The sequence below is a fragment of the Lepidochelys kempii genome, chromosome 14 (genome assembly GCF_965140285.1).
Source record: "Lepidochelys kempii isolate rLepKem1 chromosome 14, rLepKem1.hap1, whole genome shotgun sequence".
NCBI classification, from domain to species: domain Eukaryota; kingdom Metazoa; phylum Chordata; order Testudines; family Cheloniidae; genus Lepidochelys; species Lepidochelys kempii.
In genome coordinates, this window is record NC_136393.1 from 15384351 (window position 1) to 15402706 (window position 18356).

The window sequence follows — 18356 nt, forward strand, 5'->3', positions numbered from 1 at the left end:
TTAGGCAGAGCTATGCTGACTCACACCAGCTGAAGATCTTGCCTAATTACTCTAGGCACAGCTAGTCCGATTCTTATAGTCGTCTCTGATCCTTATCCCTTTCTCCCCCAGTGGGCACAGTGGATCAGGTAAAACGGAAGCTGCCAAAGCAATCATGTGGTACCTGAGCACCTTGTACCAGAGACAAGACAGGCCTGGGATCAGGCAGGTAAGGGGTGGCTAATGTTTCTATGTACTGTGACACAGGCGCTGGCTTCTTCCTTTCCCAGGGGGTTCTGAACTCCCACTCAGCCCCAGGCCCTGCTCCCCTCCACCTATTCCCGCCCCTGCCCCTCCTCTTCCCGCCCCTACCTTGCCCAGTCCCACCCCTTCCCCTTAGTGTGCTCCGTCCCAGCTCCTCCCCCTCCACCCAGCTCCTGCATGCCATGGAACAGCTGATCGCAGCAGGTGGGAGCCACTGGGAGGGAGGGGGCGAAGTTGATTGGCAGGGCTGTCAGTGGGCGGGAGGCGCTAAGAGGGAGGAGCTGGCTGCTGGTGGGTGCTTAGCACCCACTAATTTTTTTCTGGGGGTGCTCCAGCCCTCCATCCCTGGAGCACCCACGGAGTCGGTGCTTATATACTGTGATGTGTGCTTATAGTCATGTTATGTAATGCACTACAGGAAGGTGCTCAGATACTATGGTGATGAGCACAATATAAAAAACCGAATAGTATAACATGGAATAGAATGGATCAGCATGGAGTAGCTAACATCAAGCTGACCAGGACTGAAAAACACAAAAGCAAAGCAGGGGCTCACACTGTTCATGTCTGTTCTTAAGTTGGAGGTAGAGAAAGAGGGGTGAGTGTCTGGCATCAGAGTGTGGCTGGCCATGTTCACCATGAAGTGGAGCACTGGGGGCCACATGTTTCAGTCCATGTCTTTTCAAAGGTAGCTGGTCTAGCAGTTCAAGGCCCAGACACCAGCCTGCTAAGATCTGGGGCACCAGGCACTGGTGTCTAAGGCTGGCTTGAACCAGTGAGAACATTTTCTAGCTTCACTTTCACCCACTGTTGTGGGTGAGCAACAGCCATCGATAGTTACACTGATCACGTGACCTGAATCTCGATTTGGAATTCAGGTCACATGAGTGCAGACCCACAGGAATGTAGTTTGAAAGAAGCTGGAGTCCCAGTGATGTCAGTGGGGTGTAGGCACCTTTGAAAACCTCCTTGAATGTATAAGGACGCAGAGTGAATTCACTGCTCTTGGGTGCTTGGTGCACAGCTTTAGAACCCTATGCCGATTGTTCACAGGACAGGCAGTGGTAGAAGCGGCACAAGCTTCCCCATCCTACACATCCCCTCTGGCTTGGAAGGCCCATCTGTAAGGGCAAGATGGTTTCAGTGGTCTGTTCAGGCTTCTGAACTGTCTCTCTACCAAGATCGCCAGAAAAGGTTCCAGTTATGGCAGAGATGGTTTTTGTGAAGCTGGCACCTACCTGTCAGGAACTGAGCAACTGAAAAGCAACTTGTGTCATGCTTAGGTCACTAGGTCAATTTGTGTCATGCTTAGGTCAACTTATGTCATGCTTAGGTCCACAGTGAGGTGGGAATAACTATCAGTCACTGCCAGCCTGGCTTTGGGTCCAGCTAGTGACCTAGTGCTAGAGGCTCCATATCGTATTACTGCTTCCTTGAGCTGTATCCCCTGGCTGGGTGTTGGATACACCTTGTGTTTCTGGTCATGTCTTTCAGTCCAACGCCATTGGGACAAGGACCATCCCTTTTTTCTATGTTCGTAGGGTACCTGGCACTATGGGGCCCTGGTCTCTGGGCAATGCCACAGTGTTATCTGGTTGTTAAATATAAGTTCTTGTATCCTCCGCCCTCTCCCAGCCCTGTGACGTACTGCCCATTCTGGAGAGCTTTGGGAATGCTAAAACCATCCTCAACGACAACTCGAGCCGCTTTGGGAAGTTTCTGCACATCCACCTGAGACCGTGAGTCAAAGGGCACTGCCCTTAGCCAACAATGCAGTGATGCATGCTGGAGCTGGAGGAGAATGAGCCAGGCATGCACAGGAACAGATCCAGTGCTAATCTGCTGGGAAGTGAGTTGTGCAGGGGTGTTGTGCAACAACAGCCCTCCCTCCCCCACACTTTCTATGGGGGCGGGGTCAGCTTGCACCGCTGGGTTTGCTTTGAGTTTTGTCTACAAAAGAACACATGAAACCTGCAAGATTTCCCTGCTTGAAACCACCAAGCCCCTATCTATTGTGCTCTCCTTATTACAATAGCACTGAGATCAGGGCTCCATTGTGCTAGGTGCTGTACATATACCCAGGGAAAGAGAGTCCCTGTCCCAAAGAGCTTACAGTTTAAATAGATGAGACTATGGGGGAGGGGAAACAGAAACATACAGAGATTAACAGACTTGCCCAGGGTCACACAGCAGGTCAGTTGCAGAGTGAGAACCCAGGTCTCCTGACTCCCAGTCTAGTGTGCCCTGCCTGCTGGACCTCTGTCTGCTTCAGAGTGACAAGTTACCATGTTTGAGACCAGTTACAACACAGTAGAAGCTGGTGAGGTTCTGGTAACATGGCTGAGTCTTGCAGTGCAGAGAGGACTGAACAGTCTTAACTGTGGAGCTGTAGCATGGGCTTGAACCAGTGAGAACGCAGTGGGGCTCGGGCGGGCTCAGGCTTCGGTCCCCCTTCCTGGGTCGTGAAGTACTTTTTGTTGTCAGAAGGGGGTCGCGGTGCAATGAAGTTTGAGAACCGCTGACCTGTCCACACCTACCATGCTGCTCAGCCATGTTTGTGTCACTGCATTCCAGGAAAAGCTCCACCATTGCCTTGCCAGCTGGGCAGCTGCTGCAAACCTTCCTCCTTGGGGAGGGCCCTGGGGTACATGTGGTGGAAACTGGGAAGGAGTCAACTTAGAAGCTATAACTTTGACATGGCAAATACTTTATAAGTAAGGGTCTGTAATAAAACCATCCCTACAGCATAACTCCCATGTAATGTTTAGGTCTCTCCTAAACTCCAGCCCCTACAGCACCGTAGGAGCCAGAGTCATGGATCAGGACCCCACAGTGCTAGGTGCTGTACAAACACAGGACAAAAAGCTGGTCTCTGCCCCAAAGAGCGTACAATTTAAGTATAAGACAAGAGACAACAGGTGGATCTAGACAGACGAGGGAGCACAAAGGAACAGTGAGCACATACGTGTGGAGAATGGTTAGGGAACGTGCACAGGTTACACCTGGGACCATTTTGGGGATTGCTCAGTCTGGATCTTTTTGGTTTGCTGTATGTAGAGAAGGGAGATCCAAGTGCCCCTGAATTTGGGGAGGTTGTTCACAGTCTAAGCCTGGATCCAGATGCATATTCTAGAGCTGGCTCCTTTCTCTATAATGGAGCTGCTCCAAGATCCCAGCTCTGAAGACCTCTAAACTTTGGAGTCGATGGGCTTTGAAATTCAAATCCAAGTTTTGCATCTTGGATTTGTATCTCTGGGTAAGGACTCCCTCTGCCTGGCCCCCTGTACAGAGTATATGGGTCTCCAGCAAACCCTCAGTCTTCTCTCTCAGAACCCTTCCCCCCTCTCTGTCGCACACACAGTGGGGTCGTGATGGGTACGTCCATCTCCCAGTACCTTCTGGAAAAGTCCCGCGTTGTGTTTCAGGTAAGAACCAACCACCCCCACTTCCCCAGACAGGTCAGAATCTCTGCATGTCTAGGCTGTGTTTGTGGGTTGGGGTCTATGTTAATTACCAAGTGCAAGGAATGCCTGCAGCTTCTCTAGTCAGATGGCAAGAGGCAGGCCCTTAGTCCTAGTGGAAGGTAGTAGAGTTTCAGGTTAGCGTTAGCGTTAGTCTCATGTGTCACCTACATGGGCTGAATCTAGTGAGGGCACAGGTTGAGCTTTATCAAGGTGTCTGCAGCCCCTCCTATGGTGGAGCCCTCCATGCACCACTCTGCTGCCCTGCAGCATTCCCTGCTGGGCTAATCCTGGGCCTCTCCCGCGCAGATGCTGCCAGCTGTGATGAACTGAGTGGTGCTTTTGTGAAATGGACAAAAATCTATCAGGGCCTGGGTTCAGACACTATTGACGTGGGAGCATAGGTGCCCAGAGATGATGGACTAACCCAGATGGCCTTCCCCCCATTCTACTTCTCCATCCAAGCCCCCTATCTGTTTTTTTTTTTGTATGGTAAGATAGATCACAGGCCTCACAAACACTTTACTCAGCTGTAGTGTCTTTTTTAAATGTCCAACCATTACAGCACTTTCAGCACGTTCTCAGTAAACCCAAATCTAATTAGGTGATTTTCAATGACTGACTTGATTAAACCCAACGTTACCATTGCCAAACAATTTCTAGAACTGCGGTAAAGAAATTATCTCACTGCTGCTGTCTGTTTGACATTGGCGCTGCACAATGCATGAATCCCATAACTATTGTTTATTTCTATAGTGCCATAGTAATGTATTAACTAGGGCTATCAAGCAATTAAAAAAATTAATCGTGATTAATCACACTTAAACAATAGTAGAATACCATTTATTTAAATATTTTGGATGTTTTCTATATTTTCTAATATATTGATTTCAATTACAACACAGAATACAAAGTATACAGTGCTCACTTTATTTTTGATTACAAGTATTTGCACTGTAGAAAAACAAAAGAAATAGTATTTTTCAATTCACTTTATACAAGTACTGTAGTGCAATCTCTTGATCATGAACGTTGAACTTACAAATGTAAAATTATGTAAAAAACAACAAAAAAAAAAACTGCATGCAAAAATAAAACAATGTAAAATTTTAGAGCCTGCAAGTCCACTCACTCCTACTTCTTGTTCAGCCAATCGCTCAGACAAACAAGGACAGGCGTTCTCATGGCACTGTTGTAGCCGGCGTCACAAGATATTTATGTGCCAAATGCGCTAAAGATTCATCTGTCCCTTCATGCTTCAACCACCATTCCAGGGGACATGCGTCCATGCTCGATGACAATCCAAAGCAGCGTGGACCGAAGCATGTTCATTTTCGTTATCTGAGTCAGACGCCACCAGCAGAAGATTGATTTTCTTTTTTGGTGGTTCGGGTTCTGCAGTTTCCACATTGGAGGGTTGCTCTTCTAAGACTTCTGAAAGCATGCTGCACACTTTATCCCTCTCAGATTTTGGAAGGCACTTTAGATTCTTAAACCTTGGGTCGAGCGCTGTAGCTACCTTTAGAAATCTCCCATTGGTACCTTCTTTGCATTTTGTCAAATCTGCAGTGAAAGTGTTCTTAAAATGAACAACATGTGCTGGGTCATCATCCAAGACTGCTATAACATTAAATATATGTCAGAATGTGGGTAAAACACAGAGCGGGAGACATACAGTTCTCCCCAAGGAGTTCAGTCACAAATTTAATTAACACATTATTTTTTTAATGAGCATCGTCAGTATGGAAGCATTTCCTCTGGAATGGTGGCCGAAGCACGAAGGGACATATGAATGTTTAGCATATTTGCCATGTAAATACCTTGCATGCCAGCTACAAATGTGCAATGCAAATGCCTGTTCTCACTTTCTGGTGACATTGTAAATAAGAAGAGGGTAACATTATCTCCTGTAAATGTAATCAAACTTGTTTATCTTAGCGATTAGCTGAACAAGAAGTAGGACTGAGTGGCCTTGTAGCTCTGAAGTTTTACATTGCTTTGTTTTTGAGAGCAGTTATGTAACAAAAAAAATCTACATTTGTAATTTGCACTTTCATGACAGAGATTTCACTATAGTACTTGTATAAGGTGAATTGAAAAATACTATTTCTTTATCATTTTTACAGTGCAAATATTTATAATAAAAAATAACATACACTTTGATTTCAATTACAGCACAGAATACAATATATATGAAAATGTAGAAAACATCCAAAATATATAATACATTTCAGTTGGTATTCTATTGTTTAACTGTGTGATTAAAACTGCGATTAATCACAATTAATTTTTTTTAATCACGATTAATTGTTTTGAGTTAATCGCATGAGCTAACTGCGATTAATCGACAGCCCTAGTATTAACTGAAAGGGTTTGCAATCTAGTATGTATGAGGTGTGTGTTACAGTACCCCCCCGTGTCACTCCCCAGAGGATGAGAGTTGTTACTGCATCCAGCTTGCAGAGTCGTGGCTCTCGAGCTCAAGCTGTAGCAGGTCATGTTTTTAGATCTTCAAGTCCCCAGTTCAATCTCTGGCGTGTTGGCCAGGCTCAGCTAAAGTCCATGTAAACTGCTGTGTTCCTACTGGGCAGCATAACATTTGTTGCAAGTAATGTTCTGGCATGCGCGAGTGTTGAGTTAAACTGCTTTGGAGACTGATCTGGGAACAAGAGTAGCTCCAGAAAGATGTCTAGAAGCTGGTAAAAGTGTTTCTATCATTCTTTGGAAAGCTTTTCCCCCACTGTTTTTTCTTTCCCAGGAGAAATGGATGATTAGTAACAAATCCTCCACTTAGGTATATTTTTCCTTAGACAAAGATACAAGGACAAAATGTGCCCTAACTTAACATCAGTCTAAGCCCTTTGGGCCAGGTTCACACGCAGGGTTGCCAGTTTTCATTGGACGTATTCCTGGAGATTTAATCACATGACATAATCTTTAATTAAATATTAATCTTTAATTCCTGGAGACTCCAGGCCAATCCTGGAGGGTTGGGAACCCTATACAGCTGGTGTACAACCGGGTAGCTCCACTGATGTCCATGAAATCACATTGATTTATACCAACAGAAAATCTGGCCTACTGAAGTTAACAGGCATTATTTGGCTCAGATTTGCAGTAGGGATAGGAGAACCCAGTATGGTTAAGTAAGAGCTCCCTCTATCCCCAGCAGCTTGAACTATACTTCTTAAAGTTTATTAAAAGTTCCATTAATTTTTCTATCCCCCTGCTCTGCTTGGGTATGCAAGGACCAGCAGTGGGAGCCCTGTGAAGGGGGTTGTTTGTTTCTGTCCTGGTTACAGGAGGCACTGGATGGAAACTTCAAAGCAAGCCTGTTCTTTTGCAGTCTGCAGCCTGGCTTTGCAGAGCTCAGAGGTTTGCATGGGTTCCGTACTTCAGGGGATTTGTCTGATGAAGTTTTGACTTCCCGTAGCTCTGAGATGCGATGGGGTGGTGGAGCGAGACGTTTGGCCCACAGTGTGAGTGATCTCCTTTCAGGCCCGTGGCGAGAGGAGCTACCATGTGTTTTATGAGCTGGTAGCAGGGCTTCCTGCAGAGCAGAAAGAGAAGCTTTTCCTGCACGAGGCAGAGACTTACTTTTACCTGAATCAGGTGAGTGAGGGGGTGGAGTGAGCTGCTCCAGCAGGCAAGGGAGAGACATGGTTGAACCAGTACTTTAGTCTCTGATCAGCCTGGTGCTGGGGACCCAACAGGAAACAGGTAAGATGATGAGCTCTGTGCTTCCCTCCTGGATTGCCCCTCCTAGAGGTGGCACACGGTTACGTTTTGGATCTTGGCTGCCATCTGCACTGTCTGGGCCCCCCTCGCTTTTGACCCAAGGAACGTGTCTTTTTGATGGAGAGGCTTGGTCCCTGTCACTTCTCCTCCCTCTCCCATCATTCAGGTTCCATTGCCTCTTGGAAAAAGCCATGTTATTGGGACTCTTGTTTTTATATGGGTCATCTAAACACCGAGGCCCTATGGCTCCACCTATCTAAGAAAACCAGTATTTCCAACCCCAAATGTTCAAAAACCATGAGTCAGGCTCACTAAAAACCATGAAATTATGTAAAAATAGATTTTTGGTGTTCTTTTAATTTGCCTTCTGCTTTTTGAGCCTTTAGGGTGCACTGGGGTTATGTTTTGAAGCTTTCTGCACAGCCACAAGGGCTAGAAATGTACTTTTTCTTTAAGAATGAAGGCTGAAATCCTCACATATCCAATTGACTACAGGAGCTGGGGCTTTAAGGAAAACAATAATGATCATGAGACTCATAACAAAATCATGAGAGTTGGCAACACTGGAAAACAGCTTTCTACAGTGAAGTTAACCTTCTTTTGCCTGGGCCCACAATCTTCTGTTGGCTAAAAAGGATTGGGGTGATGTGGGCTGGATCAAGGGACCCTCTCTTTACCCTTTGTGGAATAAAACAAAGCACCTGAAGAAACTGAATGGCAGTACATTTAGAAGCAATAAAAGGCAGTGTTGGTTAAGGACTTTGTCTACGTGGGGAAATTGACCAGCATAGCTATAACAAAATAATTATTCTGAAAGAATCACATTTATTCTGGAATAAACAGAACATCCACACAGAGGAGTTACACTGGCATAGCTGAAGTGGAGTAATTATTCTGCTACAGCTATGCTGGCCAGTTTCCCTGTATGTAGACCAGCCCTTACACAGCTCTGCCATTTTGAGGACTCAGTCTTTGCCTCACCCATAATTAGATTAGTATCAGCTTTCCTCCTAGCAAGGATGGGACAAGTACCCTTAATGACTTGATTGTTCCTAGGAGACTAGGGCAATTAATGGCTCAACATGCTCAATAGCTTCACATTAGACAATTACAGCATGTTAAAAGATCTCTCCTTGAACTGAACATTATTAGACCTTTCCCTAGCAACCCCCGCAGGAAGGGAGAACCAAGCAGAATGGTGCTACATTTTAGTTAGCTAGCAGCAGTTCTCACACTGTGGGTTAGGACCCCAAAGTGGGTTGGGACCCCATTTTAATGGGGTCACCAGGCTCAGCATTAGACTTGCTGGGACCCAGGACTGAAGCTGAAGCCCGAATCCACCCCCATCCGGGGTGGCGGGGCTTGGGCTGCAGCCCCCTCTCCTCCTCACTCGAGGCAGCAGGGCTCGGTCTCCGCCCCCCTTCTGGGGTCATGTAGTAATTTTGTTGTCAGAAGGGGGTCACGGTGCAATGAAGTTTGAGAACCCCTGAGTTACAGATAATGATGTACCTGGAAAGTCCCAGTGAGAACTGACATGGTAAGGCCTGTTGAGAAGTGTGGGAAGAGATTAGGGGAGAAGGGCAAAACCTCTCCAGTCAAACTTTGGGTTTTCAAAACAAGGAATAGTTTGGATCTTGGTCTCTCTCTCTCTTTATTTGATCCACCAAAGTTCAGAGTTGGGGGTCAGTTGGGAGCTCCCCCCACCCCCTTGCAGCACTGCAGGATTGCTGGGCATGTTTGCTTAGCACTTCTACAACACCTCTCATCCCAGAGGCTCAAAGCACTGTGTGAAGGTAGGCAGGTATTATTGGAGCCATTTTTGCAGAGGGGAAAACTAAGCCACAGAGCAAGGAAGGGACTTGCCCAAGGTCACAGTAAGATTTGGTGGTGGAGGTGGGAATAGAACCATGATCAGTTCTCTCATTATGAGACCATGCTGCCTCTTACAATGAACGTCAGTATCTTTTTTCTGTGCTCTGAGGTATCTGGTGTTGAGTGCTGCTGGTTGCCCAGACGGGTGGTCTGATGGGCTAGGACAAACCTATGTGCCTTAAGCCAGGTCTAATCTACGAAGTTAGGTTGACCTAACTACATTGCTCAGGGCTGTGAAAATGTTTGCACTATGTGTGACATAGTTAAGTCAATCTAAGCCCCAGCGTAGATACCGCTAGGTGGTTGGAAAGAGGTGAGAGAGGTGAATTCACTACAATGATGGATGAACACCATCCATTGCTGTAGTAAGTGTCTACACAACAGCACTACAGTGGTGCAGCTGCAGCATTTTAAGCATAGACAGAGCCTTAGAGTTTGAGGGGAGGGACCATTCTCCCCTTTGTACCGAGGGTCCCTCTCTTTGTCGTGACCCTGGCTGATATGGGGCTGCTGAACTCCCCTTCCAGTTCCATTCTGCCTTTGTCATCCCCACCGCTGGCGGTTTTTAAGAACAGGTTGGATGCCCCCTGTCAGGGATGGTCTAGGCTTATGTGGTCCTGCCTCACCGCAGAGGGCTGGACTTGACTTCTTCAGGTCCCTTCCAGTCCTGCAGTTTTATGATTCTATCACCTGTGATTTAACCCACCCTTATCTGGAGAAGCCTCAAGTTGCTGCCAGGACTGGTCTAGGAAAAATAGTTCAACTTCAGACCTCCTGTGGTCTGAAGCTTTCCCATTGGAGAATCCCTGTACAACCCTTATTTACCACTCAGTCATCTGGCATTTTATGAGTTTTAGCTAAAGTTTCCCCTGCTATATTTCTGACAAGGCAGGGCCATTGGAGATGTCCCCTTTAGGAGCCCAGCTGGTCCTTCTGCTCTGGCTCAGCCTGCTGGCGTGTCCTAGGCTGAATTGGTGGCATCAATCTGATTTCCATGCGATTTATTAATTTGTTTGTGAAACACCTGCAGTGTGCATGGTGCCATTCAGAGAATAGGGCGGTGGGTGCCGGCGTATGACCCCAGATAGCTAATACACGCAGATAAAGAGAGAACCTGCCCCAAAGAGCTTAAAACCTGAGAGAGAAGAGACTGGCCACACTGGGCAAATACAAGAGATCTCCTTCTGATGGTCTCAACCCAACCCAATGCAAACCGGGGCCAAGTGTAGCCTAGTATAAGCAGCCAATTGGGTTCTCCCTCTCCCCACACTCGTTCCTACATGTATTCAGATTATGAGCTCCCTCTAGTGGCGTTAGATTGTAGGTCACCATGACTGTAGGGCAGGTTCTAGTGGGAGAAGGATTTGGGCTGAAGGGAGAAGGCTGCTGCTCATATACAAATGTCTGCAGCAGCAGTAGCTGAGGGGTGGTGGAAATTGACATCAGGGTAAATTCCTGTCAGCAGCAATGTTTCCTCATGTCATGTTTGCCCCAGTGTGGAATATCCCATGTCAGGAGAGGGAGAGAGCTCCGACCTGGAGAGAGGCCCAGTCTAATATGCCAGGTCTGAATACCCTGAGGCCAGGAGTGGTGGAAGGGCCCTAAAAGTGTGTGTGTGGGTGGGGGGGGGGAGTGGTGCCCAAACTGTGACGCTGTCCCCTGTGCCACCACCAAGGCCCTGCCTCTCGCCACCCCTTTTCCCCAAGACCCCGTCCCCTGCTCGCTCCTTTCCATCCCCCCGATGGGCCCAACCCAACCCCCTGAGCTCTGAAACCCAGATCTGAGCTTTACAATTTGGACCCCTCTCTAGTGCTGGGCAGTGATGTTGGAGCAAGAGGCTGGTGTGAAAGGGCCGTGGGTCCAACTACAGGCTTTCGTTTGTTCTCTCAGGGCAGAGCATGCGACCTCTCGGGGAAGCAAGACGATCGGGACTTTGTGGTCTTGGTGCAAGCTCTGCAGGTGATTGGCCTCTCAGATGATCAGCTGACCTCCATCTGGGCAGTGCTGGCTGCCATCCTGCAGCTGGGGAACATCTGTTTTACCTCCTGTGAGGTATGGTAACACCTCACCAGTTTGGCAGTGACTAATATCGAACAGGTTGGCAGCCTCGTGTGATGGGGCTTGGGACAGTAGTCTCAGTTGCACATGGTCATCTAGAGCCCATCCCCCTCCTTCAAGACTGCGGCAAATACTCAGGGAAACAGAGAGCAGAACCCAGATGGCTGGGCTGCCAAAGGATAATTAGAGCCTGAAGAGCTGATCTACAAGCCAAAGGCAAGATTTTGCCCACTACAGTGTGACCCACCCCTATGCAGTGGGATGAGTTCAATTCTCTGCAGAAATGTGCTGTTTAAGTGTGGGACTCTGTATCCAGTACAAGCTTGGACGCATTCTTCTTCCCCATGATTTAGAAGGAATCCTTTGGCCTTGCAGCCATCCCCAGCGACACGGAAATCCGGATTGTGGCCAATTTGCTGCATGTCTCAGCAGATCTCCTCCAAAGCGCCGTCACTCACCGAGTCACGGTGAGTACTGCATGGCCCCTTCAGCCTGCTCCCTGTCGTCCTGAGGGACTTCAGTGTTGAGGTTGCATTGTGTAGAAGGAGTGCTTGTGCTCCAGCCCAGTGCTCTTTCTGCAGAGGGATCTGAGCAGCCTGTCTGCTGGCGTCTGCTTTACTGTTGCCTCCTACCGAGTGATGCAAGGGAGGTCACAGCTGAAGAGCCAGGCCTCCTATCCAGTTGAGCACAAACATGCTGCTGCTCCTCATTCCCAGGAACAGACTGTGCAAGGGCACATTTTCTTTCTCCTGCGCTACTGCAGAGGCGAGCAGCTCATATTTTCCCATGGCATGCAGTCTTCAGTAGCCATGGATTGAGATGCAGTGTGATATGCTCCTGTTGCAACAGATTGCACCACTGGCCAGGCCAAATTATGCTGCAAAACGTGCCTGTTTATTAAGGAGTTCATATTTGTGCCTATAGTTAAAATCTGGGAGGAGCTAGCATCCACAAACCAATTCTTAATTATCATCAGCATCCAAACCTTCCAATTTAAGAGATTTACCAACAGATTCCTTCACTCCCCATCCCCTACATATACTGAGTCAAGAGCCTGACCAAAGCAGTAACTCTTACAGGGGCTCTGAAGTGCATTGAACTTGGGATCTGGCAGTATGCTGGAGGGAGAAGGCTCCCGAAGGGGTGGGTCCTCCGATGAAAATGTCCTGGCACTAGGGTAACCAGATAGAAAATGTGAAAAATAGGGACAGCGGGTGGGGGTAGTAGGTGCCTATATAAGAGAGAGCCCCAAATATCAGGACTGTCCTATAAAATCGGGCCACCTGGTCGCCCTACCTGGCACCAGCCCTGGAGGGCTTAAACTCTGGGAGTTGACAGCAAGAGCAATCTACTGGAAAGTGACTCCTGCAGTGGGTCATAGAGGAGATTTGATTGGTTTCATTCTTATTTACACTAAGGCCCCTTTCCGTCACTCTGGCCATGTAAAAAGACCTTGAAGTGGGCTTTACATCTACACCTACTGTAAGACCCCTTTATATTGCTAGACGTGTAAGTGTGCCATAGTGCACATGAGATTCCGGCCTGATTTGCTGTCTCTGACAGCTGACTCCCAGACCATGAAGGGACCTATTAATAATGTTCTATTCTAACTTTCACTTTGCTTTATCCAAGGAATTTCCCAGGCAAAGAGCTTTGTTAGGTTGAATCAATTACTTACAGGTTTCCGGACAAAAACATTTCCCATCAGCCTTTTATAACAAATAGTGCCTCTTTCTATCCAGGTGACGTCTTATGATCATATATTCACCCCTTTGTCTGTAGAAAGTGCCATTGATGCCAGGTAACTTCCAATGCTTTTCTCTCTTTGTCTTTGTTTGGTGAGATAAGCCCAAATGTGTTGTCATGATGGTAACTTGCTTTGCTCTTCTCCCCCACCAAGGGATGCCATTGCCAAGGCTCTGTATTCCCTGCTCTTTGACTGGCTTCTGGTGAAGATCAATGAGTGGCTAGCCCCCGGGGAAATGGACAGCTCTCTGGGCATTGTCGACATATATGGGTTTGAGGTCACTTTCTGGTTACATTATATGTTCTTGGAGCTATTGAAAGGGCAGTTTGAGCTTCTGGTTCATTTCTTAATCTAGAAGGGGAGATCATAGGTGTTGGGTGTGAGGGAAGACAGTGTCCCCTAAAATGTGGGGTCCTGTGTATTTGGAATGTCTGTAAAGCACCGTGTATACTTTCAGTGCTATAAAAATAATAATGCCTAGGGCTAGCTTGGCACTGTGCGTGCCCGCTCATATGTGCGTGCAGATGGCCAAGCGACTTGGGATTAAATCAGAACAAGCCCAGGTCTCTATCCAAAACTTGAACTGAATCCACACTACACATCTGTTCCGGTTTCTACCGAGTCATGACAGTACCTGGCACTTTACAACACATAAACTGTATTGCATATAGATCAAAAGCATGGCCCCAAAGAGAGTGTTGTAGTTGAAAGACAAGAAAGTTGTGTGTGGCTGTTAGCGAGACACTAATTTAAACCCAGTGTTTAGGCTCTGGTTAAAGAAGGTCTTACAGAACCTAGAAACAATAGAAATAAATTCCTATGAAAATAGGTTGGATTTAACTCTTCCCCAGCAGCCCCAACCCTGCCATGTTGTGCTAGCGGAGGGGAGCTGGAGAATGAAACTTGCCAGATCACTTTCATTGTCCAAGCCCAGAGAAACACCAAAAGTCAACATGACACATGCACTTGATTTAAAAATAGAATAAAATTCAATACTGGCTGTTCCCAGTAACATAAGTAAGAAACTTGTTTCTTGTTGAATATGATTTTTAACCTGACAGTGCCCGTTCACCCCTGGGCACTCTGATGAAGTTGAAACTCTGTTGGGTTAACACTATTTTATTTTATTTTATTTTATTTTTTAATTTGTTGTTGTTTTTCACGTATCCCTGTTTCCTGCTCTCATGCCATAAGGGCCCAACAGCCACTGAAGTCAATGGAAAGACTCCCATTGATTCACAGGGCTTCGGATCAGACTCTGGAAGCAGGACCTATAATGGAAGTCTTGTGAGACTACTAATGTATTGAAGTAACACTTCGAAGCCCTAATCAATTCCTGGAGCCCCACTGTACCAGGTGCTGTACAAGCATGAAATAAAAAGACAGTTTCTGTCCCAAAGAGCTCCCCATCCGAGCTTCCCAGACTCACGGAGGGTGGAGAACAGGCAGATCTGAGCATGGGTAGGAGTTATGTCTGTCCGAGAACTCGGACTCTTTTGCAGGTAGCTCATCCATGCACTGTGGAAGGGGGTGTGTGTGTGTGTGTGTGTGTGTGCACGCCTGGCTGTCCATATCCAGAGAGGGCTGTACACATGGACAACATCTGATCTCTTTTGCTCTTGCCCCGCCCCTTCCTGTCCGGTCTATCCTGTGAACATAAAGCAGCTCCCCCCGGCCAGATCCTCCCCCGCCTCTGGCTGAGCGGGAGGGCAATCCAGAAATGAGACAATTTGTACTTCTCCAGCTAATTACCAGGGTTTGCCAAGAACAGGCTGGCAGGACTATGGGCTCAAGTCAGCAGAGGCTGATACTGCGTGTTCTGTACAGCTCTGCACACTCTCCAGGAGGGACTGCGGCACAACCTCTTCACCTTGACTTTACTCCACACCTGCCCCTCTGACCCTCTTCTGGCCTGCCCTGTCCCCCTCATCCCCACTCCCTGCAGTGTCCCCCTCCCTTCCCTTTTCTTGCCGTTTAGCTGATCCCTTTCTGAATAATTTCTGCACTCCCCTCCCCCAAGATCATGGCACTAACATGCTGTCTGCTGCCATCCCATCATTCACCCCTTCCCTCACCCTGTGCCTGTCTTATCTATCAGAAGGGCAGCTCTTTGGCTCAGGGACTGCCTTGTCCTCTTTGTTCGGTGCCTAGCACAATGGGGCCCCATTCTTGGGGTTGGTCCTTCGGCATTACCATGATAACGATGATGATTAATAACAACAGAAAAGAGTGAGGCATGTGTCTTCCCGCACATCCGCAGGATCTGGGGGTGAACAGCTTGGAACAACTGTGCATCAACTTTGCAAATGAGCGTCTGCAACATTTCTTCAGCCAGACAGTCATTGCCCAGGAAGAGGTAAAATAGAGCCTTCCCTGTTAGGTGTGGAATGGCACACATGCAGCGAGTCGAGTCAGTCTCAGCTGGCTGGTGCTCCCCAGCAGGAAAGGAGGGGGTTGACTGGATGTGGTGCTCTCGTCCAATACGCATGTGCTCCCACCAGAGGGTATGTCTCTGAGGTTATGTTGTTCCTGACCCTGTGCTAATTCTGCAGTAAGATTGTGTGTGAGAGAGAGAGAGAGAGACTGCTAGAGCACTTCTCCGTTTTACAGGGTTTATAAGCAACTTAGTTGGGATCTGAGACCCTGATCACACCTGTGACTTTAAGGCCTGTTCTGGCAGCTTAGGGGTTTCACTTTGCTTTGCCTTCACACAGGAAATCAGTGTAATTTCCAGACTCAGTATTTCTTACGCTCCCAGTTTTCCTGCTCTAGTGTAGCTCTCTCCTCACAGATTAGAAAGAACATTAGCAGGCTTAGGAGAGGGTCCCATGGGCTAAGATGGGGGAGCTACCGTGCAAGTTTCTAACAGTACTGATTAACAATTGGATCTCTCTGCTAACTCCCTGATTTCATCTAATTTTCATGGCTTGTGTGCGGGGCTGGCCGGATGACCTCTGATCCGTAGGAGGAATACACCCAAGAGGAGCTAGTCTGGATTCCCATTTCCAAGATGCACAATGATTCATGCCTGGATCTGATTGCTGCAAAGCCCCATGGCATTTTACGCATCCTGGATGACCAGACTTCATTGGCTCAGGTTAAGAATGCATCATGGCTTTCAAACATGCTTGGCACAGCAAGTGAAGTGGAGAGTAGCTCAGTGGGCTTTGGAGAAAGGTCACTCAGGACTAGTGAATCCTGATTTTGATGCCCACTCTTCATTCATCTCCAGTTTTACTGAAATTTCTCAGGGCTGCTGTTCTGCTAAAGTGAATTGTGTTTACCTTTTATTTTGCCGGGGGTGGGAGTCGGGGGGAAGATATGGTAGGAGAGTAGACATTTGTGAGATAAGACAGTTGGGAAAAGCTAGAGCTATTTCACTTCTACCTCTTAAACTAAAAGAATGACTCTAATAGCTGGTAGCTGTAGTAGACTCTTACCCCCCTCTGTGAAAAATACACTAGCAGTTGGGGAGGAGGTAGAGAGTATAACACAACTGAACAGTGGGTCACACATACAGTGTAAGGTGTGTCTGGTTCCCTTTAAGGTACTGATATGTATTTACAACCTTAATCCCAGTTTAACAATGGCTCTACAATCTGAGAATAGGCTAAAACACTGTGAGGCGTGTGTCTATCTCCTGCACAGGCTACTGACCACACCTTCCTCCAGAAGTGCCATTACCATCATGGAAACAGCCCTTGGTATGGCAAGCCCAAACTGCCTTCACCAGTCTTCACCGTGCAGCACTATGCAGGTCCTGTCACCTACCAGGTAAGCTCCTGGGACCAGGCTGGAGCAGCCTGTGAGCAGCTTGAGCAGTGAGCACTGTATACTAGGGATGGAGGCAATAAGGCATCAGTATGTTGGGAGCTTCGGGGTGCTTCTTAGGGAAAGCTCTGGTGTTCTCAAGTTACACTGGGCTAATTCTGAGTCATTATAGGATATGTCAGAAGAGTCCTTGAAGGGAACTTTTGCAGCATGCTGGGCTGCATCTGACAGTGATGGAGTTTTTGTGTCTGGCTGTGATGATCTATACTCTGATCAGTCAGAGTTTGGCTTCACAGGTTCACAAGTTTCTGCATAAAAACCATGACCAGCTGCACCCAGAGGTTCTTGAGATTTTCTCCCAGAGTCACCTCAAGGTACAGTATTCATTCAGGGTTATGCTGCTCTGATGCAGGATTGCTTTCTTTAGGGAAGCCCAAAGACCCAGGTGGTGGGGGGTAGTTTGGGAAATAGGAAGAAACTTTACACCTCCGTTTGGGAAACCTGGACTGAGCAATGGATATAGACCCATTAAAGCCAGACTCATCGCTGACTTACCCTCTGAGCCCCACAGGGAGATCTATGGCAGTGCCCAGGGTGCATGCTGGCAGCGAATTAACAAATTCTATTCATTACCTCTTCCAGACTCTTAAATCCCTTTTTTTTGTCTCTCCTTCCCTTCCCTTCCCAATATTTCTCGCCCGCCCCTTTCCCCCCCAGAGACAAATACCTGACTCTGCTCACCCTGGTGGCATTGTGCCAGCTTTGGTGGAGTTGATACACACACTCAGGGTTGGTCCTTAGTTCTGTTTCTGGGCAATAAGAAGCTCTGTTGAGCTAGGGGAAACCACAGTCCCCCCTTTAAATGCCTTGGAGACAAAGTATACACCATACCAACTCCATGGGCAGATGGGCAAGGTGGGAACATACTCTGGCTGCGAACAGTCCTAGCCCTGCTCTTGTTGGGGGGAGGATGATGGGGTTGGGTCCTTATTCTTTGACCATAATAATTTCAGAAATTCGTATTTCATAGCACAAAGGGGAGCGTTACTCACCGATCTCCCTTTTCCATCTCCTTTCCAGCTGGTGTCCCACCTTTTCCAGCTGGCCAAGGGACATCACGGACAGCAGGGGGTGTTGGCCATGGGAGGCAAAGGGCTTAAGCATCACCCCTCTACGCTGGTGTCCCGATTCCAGCAGTCCCTGCAGGATCTCACAGCCAAGCTGAGGAGGTGAGGGACACCATGATGGCACTGTCCCCACTGCAAGCTGACTGCTCTACTTTGAGTCACCCCTGGCTAGAATCTATAAGGGCTTGGTTTGAGGGGAGATTGGGAAGCTTGGGGGACAGGGAATGGGCTACAGAACCAGAAAAGGAGGATTGGCTTTGTGTGGCTGAGACTGACTGGTTCGCTGTGGGGATTTGGGAGCTCCCTTGGCCCTGGAAATGGACTGGGGTTAAGTCAGGA

General features: G+C 47.7%; 1 protein-coding gene across 1 annotated transcript in view; it reads left to right on the plus strand.

The window, feature by feature from the left end:
• MYO15B (myosin XVB) overlaps positions 1-18356 on the plus strand; it is an 80195-nt gene that overhangs the window by 11463 nt on the left and 50376 nt on the right. The window contains exons 6-18 of the mRNA XM_073310453.2: positions 112-208; positions 1879-1982; positions 3605-3668; positions 7203-7316; positions 11205-11366; positions 11726-11839; positions 13115-13173; positions 13273-13396; positions 15380-15475; positions 16085-16216; positions 16768-16893; positions 17187-17264; positions 17971-18119. Of these exons, the coding sequence (XP_073166554.2) occupies positions 112-208; positions 1879-1982; positions 3605-3668; positions 7203-7316; positions 11205-11366; positions 11726-11839; positions 13115-13173; positions 13273-13396; positions 15380-15475; positions 16085-16216; positions 16768-16893; positions 17187-17264; positions 17971-18119 (1419 nt within the window). The remainder of the gene's footprint in view (positions 1-111; positions 209-1878; positions 1983-3604; positions 3669-7202; positions 7317-11204; positions 11367-11725; positions 11840-13114; positions 13174-13272; positions 13397-15379; positions 15476-16084; positions 16217-16767; positions 16894-17186; positions 17265-17970; positions 18120-18356) is intronic.